General features: G+C 42.0%; 1 protein-coding gene across 1 annotated transcript; it reads right to left on the reverse strand.

Annotated features, from left to right (window-relative positions):
• Nucleotides 1–231: 231 nt before the first annotated feature.
• LOC101601592 (60S ribosomal protein L34-like) lies at nt 232–585 on the reverse strand. Its single transcript, XM_045134362.1, has one exon. The coding sequence runs from the start codon at nt 583–585 to the stop codon at nt 232–234; it is 354 nt and encodes a 117-aa protein (XP_044990297.1).
• Nucleotides 586–9,166: the final 8,581 nt, after the last annotated feature.

A 9,166-nucleotide genomic window follows, 5' to 3' on the forward strand; every position in this document is an offset into this window, starting at 1 on the left:
CCATGATAATTCCCTTCCTTCCTCCCACTTGCCCCTTTGAAACTCCACTCTCCATCGTATCCCCTCCCCCTCTCAATCAGTCTTTTATTTTGATGTCATGATCTTTTCGTCCTATTATGATGGTCTTGTGTAGGTAGTTTCAGGCAATGTGAGGTCATGGACATTCAGGCCATTTTTTTTTTAAAGCCATAGAACAAGACTTGGTTTCTATTATTTAAAAAAGCTTCATATTTATTTAGCTTTCTGACTCTGTGCTTGTGCCTTCAACACCTTCACGACGATTTTCTGCTCCTTAATAAGGAAAGCTCGCTTGATCCTGTCACGGACACATTTAGCACACATGGAACCACCATAGGCCCGGCTGACATGTTTTTTTGTTTTGGACAATCTCATAAGGACTTTAGGTCTCACAGCATGAACCCCTCGAAGTCGGCCTGGGCACACGCGGCAAGCTGACTTTGGTGCTTTCCCGACCTTCTTGGTGTACAGGTAAACAATTCTATTACCAGGGGTTCGGGATAGCCTAGTTTTGTTAGAGGCTGTGTTGTAGGAAAGCCTACGACGGTATGTCAAACACTGGACCATTTTGAATGCCTCTAAACACCGGCCCCGGAAGAGCCATTTTTTAAAATATATATTTTGTTTATTTATTTGAGAGAGAAAGAGAGACTGAGAGCGAATGGGCGCACTAGGGCCTCCAACCACTGCAAACGAACTCCAGGTGCATGTGCCCTCTTGAGCATCTGGCTTATGTGGGTCCTGGGGAAATCAAACCGAGGTCCTTTGGCTTTTCAGGCAAATACCTTAATCACTAAGTCATCTCTCCAGCCCCTCCAGACCATTTTGTGTCTGGAGGAGCATGTTGTAAGGAGTCCTACCCCTCTTTTGGCTCTTACATTCTTTCTGCTACCTCTTTCACAGTGGACCCTGAGCCTTGAAAGATGTGATAGAGATATTTCAGTGCTGAACACTCCTCTGTTACTTCTTCTCAGCATCTTGGTACCTTCTGAGTCATCCCAAGGTCAACACCATCTGAAAAGATGAAGCCTGTCTAACCAAAAGTGAGAGTAGCATTAATATATATGGGTATGAACATTAAGAGAAGTGCTTACTGGGCCGTTTGATGAGCATAGTATATGCATTTAGCCAGGCAGTAGCAGATGTTATACCCCTAGGGCTCATGACCACCCCTGATGCAGGTTTTCAGTATCAGGCATGTATTCCCTCCCATGGAGCGGGCCTCCAGACCAATTAGAGAGCTGTTAGTTTTCCCTATAACAGACATGACACTATTGTACCTGTTGGCTCAGTTGGCCTGGCTGGCCAAATTTAAGGCTTGCAGTGTCCACTGTTGAGTATCTCCACTGGTGATTTCTCTTTCTTCCATTGAACTACATGCAGCATAGCTTTTTTCCAGCTTTCTGTCAGCTGGTCTACATAGAAGAGGTTTTCAGCTCAGCTCCAGCAGGATTTCTCAGTGGCCTTGCAGCCCAAGTATGTGGAGTCTTCAGCAATAGGGTCTTACCATCTATTCCTGGTGGGAAACTAAGGGCTTCAGCAGAAGCCTATAATGTTTTGGGGGTATCAGTGTCCTCCCTGGCCAACAACTCACAGGAAGGTATCCCATCCCTGGCACTGAAAATTTTCTAGTAACAATTTATAGCTCCTGAGTGTTCCATTGTCCAAAACGTAGGTTTCCATATGACTTACTTATATCCTCTTAGATTTTGATTAGCTCTCCCTCTACCTTTCCTGTCCTCAATCTCTTCCCCTGACCTCACTTAGGCCTTTTCACCCCCATTAATCTGTTGTTCCACTTACATTAATACAATACCATCCAATTAAGCCCCCTCCTTCCCTTTCTATTCCCTTTATATCCCCATTCTAGCTTACTAGCCTCTGCTACTGAGTACTATCTACTCACATAGAAGTCCAATCATTTGGCTGGAGAGATGGCTTAGCAGTTAAGCACTTGCCTGTGAAGCCAGAGGACTCCCCGTTCAAGGCTTGATTCCCCAGATCCCGTGTAAGCCAGATGCACAAGGGGCCAATGCATCTGGAGTTCATTTGCAGCAGTTGGAAGCCCTGACACACCCATTCTCTATCTATCTGCCTCTTTCTCTGTTGCTCTCAAATAAATAAATAAAAATAAAACAAATTTTTTTTAAAAAGTCCAATCATTTGGAGCTAGGATCCACATATGAGAGAGAACATGTGGCATTTTGTTTTCTGGGCCTGGGTTACCTTCGTAAGTATAATCTTTTCCAGATCCACCCATTTTTCTGAAAATTTATAATTTCATTTTTCTCTACCACCGAGTAGAACTACATTGTGTAAATGTGCCACATCTTCGTTATTCACTCATCAGCTGAGGGTCATCTAGGCTGGTTGCATTTCCTAGTTATTGTGAATAGAGTGGCAATAAACATGGTTGAGCAAGTATCTCTAAGATAGTGAGACAAGTCCTTAGGATATATGCCTAGGAGTGGTATAGCTAGATCATATGGTAAATATATTTTTAGCTATCTCAGGAACCTCCACACTGATTTCCATAATGGCTGGGCCAGACTGCATTCCCACCAACATTACAGAAGGGTTCCTCTTTTTCTGCATCCTTGCCAGCATTTATGGGCATTTGTTTTCATGATGGTGGCCAATCTGACAGGAGTGAGATGGAATCTCAATGTAGTTTTAATCTGCATTTCCCTGATGGCTAGGGATGTAGAACTTTTTTTTAGATGTTTATATGCCATCTATATTTCTTCTTTTGAGAACTCTCTATTTAGCTCCATACCCATTTTTTAATTGGGTTGTTTGATTTCTTATTATTTAGTTTTTTGAGTTCTTTGTATATCCTAGATATTAATCCTCTGTCAGATGTATAGCTGGCAAAGATTTTCTTCTACTTTGTAGTTTGCCTCTTTGCTCTATTCACAGTGTCCTTTGCTGTATAAAAGCTTTGTAATTTCATGAGGTCCCAGCAGTTGATCTGTGTTTTTATTTCCTGAGCAATTGGGGTTATATTCAGAAAGTCTTTGCCAAAACCAATATGTTGAAGGGTCTTCCCTACTTTTTCCTCTAGCAGTTTCAGAGTTTCAAGTCTGATATTAAGGTCTTTGATCCACTGGGACTTAATTCTTGTGCATGGAGAGAGATAAGGATCTATTTCCATCTTTTTACACATACATATCCAGTTTTCCCAGCACCATTTGCTGAAGAGGTGGTCTTTTCTCCAGTGAGTATTTTTGGCGTTTTTATCGAATATCAGGTGGCTATAGCTACTTGGGCTTACATCTGGGTCCTCTATTCTGTTTCATTGATCTACATGTCCGTTTTTGTGCCAGTACCATGCCGTTTTTCTTACTATGGCTTTGTAGTATAGGTTAAAATCAGGTGTGGTGATACCACCAGCCTTATTTTTGTTGCCCAGTGTTGTTTTAGATATTTGAGATTTTTTTTGTGATTCCAAATGAATTTTTGGATTGTTTTTTCTATTTCCGTGAAGAATGGCATTGGAATTTTGATGGGGATTGCATTAAATGTTTTAGATTGCTTTTGGTAAGATTGATATTTTCACAATATTATTTCTTCCAATCCAAGAACAAGGGATGTCTTTCCACTTCCACTTCTTGCTTGAGTGTTTTAAAGTTTTCATTGTAGAGATCCTTCACACCCTTGATTAGGTTTATTTCAGGGCACCACCTTGTACATCTGGCTTACCTGGGTCCTGGGAAATTGAACCTGGGTCCTTTGGTTTGCAGGCAAATGCCTTAACTGCTAAGCTGTCTCTCCATCCCTTATATGTATATTTTATATTTTGAATTCCTATATTAATTTTTTCTTATGAAAAATTTGACCAAGATGTAAATCAAAACATGTTAGCAATTCTCCTCTGTAGTACAGACAGGACCTGTCTCTTGCAAATTGGATTATGTCATACTTCTGATCAAAACCTCCCCAAAGCCAGGTATAATAATGCATACCTAAAATTCCAGTACTTGGGAGGCTGAGCAGAAGGATCATGAGCCACACAATAAAATTGAGGCCAGCCTAGGCTACCTAGCAAGAACCCTATCTCAAAATACAAAGTGGGCTGGAGAGATGGCTTAGTGGTTAAGGTGCTTGCCTGAAAAGCCAAAGGACTCACGTTCGACTTCCCAGGGCCTACATAAGCCAGATGCACAAGGGGGCACATGCATCTGGAGTTCGCTTGCAGTGGCTGGAGGCCCTGATGTGCCCATTCTCTCTCTTTCTCTTTCTCTCTACCTGCCTGTTTCTGTATCTCTCTCTCTCAAATAAATAAAAATAAAATATTCTTTAAAAATACAAGCAAAGTAAACCAACACAAATAAATGCAACTTACAATAACTCTTGGAGTAAAATCCCTACCACAGCTATGAAACTACATGTTTTGGCCCTTGTCCACTTTCTGACTGCTTCTCCACCCGTTCCTGGCTTACTGGCTGGGCTCAGTCCAGCCATAGTCAATGTTGCTTGCTACTGTATTGTTCTACTCCAGGGCTTAACTGAAGTTGCTGTCTTGTCTTTTCAGATCTCAAAGATTTGAATGTATGACCTCTTCAAATCTCAGTCATCCTGTCAGATATTCTTTGTTCCTTTATCAACCTTTCTGTCTCCTTCCCTTGCTTAATTTTATTCACACTTGTATCTAAAACCATATTCTCTGATGTTTCTTTCACTAACATGTTGACTTCATTAGGAGGGGAACCTTCTTACAACTTTTTCTCCTATAACTGTATTTTCAGTAGTGAGAAGCATGCCTGGCATGAAGTAGGCACTCAATACGTAGTGACTGGGTAAAAGAATCAATGGCTGCAGACCCCTAGCTCAGTGAAACGATTCCTACTGTCATAACTCCTCAGGCTTTCTTCCTGTGCTCACAAAACTGCTGTCTAGTCAGAAGTTAGCTTCTAACATAATTTAAACGTTGTTTTTAGTTTTTTGTAGGTAGGGTCTCACTCTAGCCCAGGCTGATCTGAACTCACTCTGTAGTCCCAGGCTGGCCTCAAACTCACAGTGATCCTCTTACCTCTGCCTCCCACATGCTGGGATTAAAGGCATGAGCTATCACAGCCAGCCTAATATAAATTTGATTATTGGGGGAAATGTCTTTCCAGTCTTGTTTGGTCACTGACAATCTAGTATTGATGCATATTGCCCCACATTTTCCTTCAGTACTGGGAATTGAACCCAACAGCCTTCGCCATGCCAGGCAAGCACTCTACCACTGAGCTACATTCTCAGCTGCCCACATTTGTTTAAGGCAATTTGCTTTTGAGATATAAATCTGCTTCTGGATTTATGGTCTTTCTGAATGATCTTGATCTTGATGAAAATTATTCTTTTTAAAAAAAGAAATACTATTTATTTACTTATTTATTTATTTATTTTGAGAGTGAGAAAGAGAGAGAGAGAAAGGCAGATAGGATGGGCATGCCAGGGCTTCTAGCCACTGTAAACAAACTCCAGATGCATGCACCACCTTGTGCATCTGGCTTATGTGGGGACTGGGGGATCGAACCTGTGTCCTTAGGTTTTGCAGGCAAGTGCCTTAACCACTAACCCATCTCTTCAGCCCAGCTTTAAAAAAAAAATATTTACTTATTTGTTAGAGAGAGAGAGAGAGAATGGGCATACTACTGCAAACTAACTCCAGACACATGTGCCACCTTGTGCATCTGACTTTACATGGGTACTGGGGAATTGAACCTGGGTCCTTAGGCTTAGCAGGCAAGTGCCTTAACCAATAAGCCATCTCTCCAGCCTGTAAATGATCTTGAAGATCATTTAAGTAAGAACCTCCAACCTTGGACTGTGGTTCCCCTATCAAAGGGTAAAGTCCTATGTAGAACAACTCCCTATGTAAAATGTCTAGGTTTAATTCTAATTTCAACTCATAAAACTTTAGAAGAACACATCTGTCAAGGGCCACATTGCCAATTTACCACTTAATCCTCTTCAATCTGCACCCTCACAGTAAAACTTTGACTTCCCTTTCCCTTCCTTAAAAAAACAGTGTGCAGGAGGTTAAAGGGAAAGCTTGAGTGCCAGACATATGTAGGTCAAGTTCAGGCTTTGCCCTACTGGGTATGTCCATTAGTCTTTGGACAAACCTTGATTCCCTCATCTATATGATGAGAATGGTAGTAAAATACACCTATGGGTGGTGAAAGTATTAGATGATACTATTCTTGTAAAGTGATCACTCACTAAATGCCAGCAATTATTTTTGCTTGGAATGAGTAATGAATGACTGACTCATGCTTAGGATAGTTAGAGATGATTTCACTTCTAACATTACTATTAGCACAATCAAAGAGGAGGCATGTAGTTTTTCTTAGCAATCTTGGTTTTAATTTAAAAAATCTGCTTTTTATTGCTGAAGACTCCACATACTTGGGCTGCAAGGCCACTGAGATATCCTGCTGGAACTGAGCTGATAATCTTCTCCATGTAGACCAGCTGACAGAAAGCTGGAAAAAGCCATTCTGCATGCAGTTCAATGGGAGAAAGAGAAATCACCCGTGAAGATACTCAACAGTGGACACTGCAAGCCTTAAATTTGGCCAGCCAGGCCAACTGAGCCAACAGGTGCAATAGTGGCATGTCTGTCATGGTGGAAACCAACCACCCTCTACTTGGACTGGAGGCCCACTCCATGGGAGGGAATACATCCCTGATACTGAAAACTTAAAACAGGGGTGGTCATGAGCCATAGGGGTGTAACATCTGCTGCTGTCTGGCTAAATGTATATACTATGCTTATCAAACTGCTCAGTAAGCACTTCTCTTAATGTTCATACCCTTATGTTAATGTTACTCTCACTTTTGGTAGAGAATCTTCTCTTTTCAGATGGCAGTGACCTTGGGATGACTCAGAAGTCACCATGGTGCTGGAAAGAAGTGACAGGAGTGCTCAGCACTGAAATATCTCTATCACACCTTCCAAGGCTCAGGGTCCATTGCAGAAGAGGTGACAGAAAGAATTAAGAGCCAAAAGAGGGGTAGGACTTTTTACAACGTGCTCCAGACACAAAATGTCCTGGATATCCATGACCTCGCAGTGCCTGACACTACCTACACAAGACCATCATAATAGGAGGCAAAGATCATGACAGCAAAATAAAAGAGAGACTGATTGAGAGGGAGAGGGGCTATGATGGAGAATGGAATTTCAAAGGGGAAAATGGGGGGATGGAAGGCTTTTCCATGGGATATTTTTTATAATCATGGAAGTTGTCAATAAAACAATTTTTGAAAAGAAAATAAAAATTAGAGGTTTAAAAAATTTTTTTAAATCTCTTTTTTTTCCAGGCATGGTAGCACATACCTTTCATCCCAGCACTGGGGAAGCAGAGATAGGAGGGTCACCGTGAGCTCGAGGCCAGCCTGGGATTACAGAGTGAATTCCAGGTCAACCTGGACAAGAGCAAGACCCTACCTCAAACAAAGCAAAAAAAAAAAAAAAAAAAATCTGTTTTTATTAAACTCTTGAAAGTAAAGATGAGAAAGGCATATTGTCTAATCACAACAATGCAGAACTACTGGAAAATATTGACAAATTTTGTAAGAATAAGGAAAGAGTCCTCACATCCATATCTTATGTGGAACCCTAGAGAAAAAGAACAGGGCAGGCTTCTGTCTCTTAGAACATATCAGTGAGGTAAAGGACAAAGGTTTTCTCTCCCTCCTTTCTCCTTTCACAGTCTCCTTGGTTTTGTCTCTATTCTTCATTTCTCCTAGGTGTCGGGCAAGGCTTCCTTCTCTATTGAGACATACTCAAAAGTAAGACTCTGGTTAGCAGACCAGAAGTCCATTCTGATGGAGAAACCCGAGGGCAGGTGGGGCTCTTTGTAGATCGGTGGAGCACCACCGTAGCTTTTGAGTCGGTGACTCCTCTGAGTCTTCCTAGAAAGCTCCTCTGTTGTCTAACAGGAATAAGCATGGCTCTTGGTATTTGGGGACCCAGAACGTGATAAAACAGGCATAGAATGTGAAGGACTCAGGAACCAGATGGACGCCATGACAGGCTTCAGAGTCCTCAGTAGGGCTAAGTTTCTGTTTCCCGGCAAGATCTAAGTTTTTATTTTCTGGTAAGGGTGGGTTTAACAGTTACTGGAAACTGACTACGCCAACTTTGCCTGCCAAAATCCTAAGCCAATCAGAAGAGTACAGTGCAGTTACTGTTTAAGTCAACCAATCATGTACCATCCCTTTCTTCTATGTTCAAATCCCTATAAAATCCCTACCCTCCCACTACTTAGGGCTCTTGTATAGATCCACTGCTTTGGTGAAGTCAAGAGACCGAGCTTAAGCCCGAAATAAAACTCCTTGCCTTTGCATATGTGTTTGGTTCTCCTTGGTGGTCATTAGGGGTGCCAAGAACTAGGCACAACAGAATGCAGAGTTTCTTTTTCTTTTTTTTTTTTTCGAGGTAGGGTAGCACTCTAGCTCAGGCTGTCCTGGAATTCACTATGTAGTCTCAGGATGGCCTGGAACTCGTGGTGGTCCTCCTACCTCTGCCTCCCAAGTGCTGGGCTTAAAGGCATGTGCCACCACGCCCGGCTTCCAAGTTTCTTATTTTCTGAGCTGCCCTCTGGGTGTCTGGAGTCTAGAGTCTTCAAATCTGGGGCATGTCTGGTTCAGTTACCACAGAGAACAAGCTTCCTCTCTCTCTCTAAGGGTAAGACAGAAGTAGCTAGCAGGCTCCACAGGGAAGGACTCCATTGTTCTTATAACAGGTTCTCCTGGTGTCAGTCCCTTGCTGCTGCTATTTTACCCAGTTCCCTAATTCCTTCTCCCTTCCTGGTTTCAGAAAGACAATACCAGGCACTGTGACTTAAGGTTTCTCTTCTTCAAAGCCAGTTTCCACCTCTCCATCCCCACCTTTGCCAATTTACCATTTCTTGTCTGCAATAGTGTCTCTCCAGTTCCCTTTGTGCTTGTAGAGTTAAACCTCTTAAAATTTTTCTTGACTGTCATTTTCAGAAGAGGGAAAGATGTGCCTAACAGGTTAAAGATTTTTTTTTTTTTGACACTGTATATAGAAACTGTAAATTGTGTTCTGGACATGGTTTCATATAAAATACCAAAAGTACTTGGGGCCGGGCATGGTGGTGCATACCTTTAATCCCAGTACTCAGGA

This window comes from Jaculus jaculus, chromosome 14, assembly GCF_020740685.1.
Source record: "Jaculus jaculus isolate mJacJac1 chromosome 14, mJacJac1.mat.Y.cur, whole genome shotgun sequence".
Classification (NCBI taxonomy): domain Eukaryota; kingdom Metazoa; phylum Chordata; class Mammalia; order Rodentia; family Dipodidae; genus Jaculus; species Jaculus jaculus.

What these genes read in the sequence shown, in the direction of transcription:
- LOC101601592 (XM_045134362.1), bottom strand. Translation starts at nt 585, where the DNA reads ATGGTCCAGTGTTTGACATACCGTCGTAGGCTTTCCTACAACACAGCC.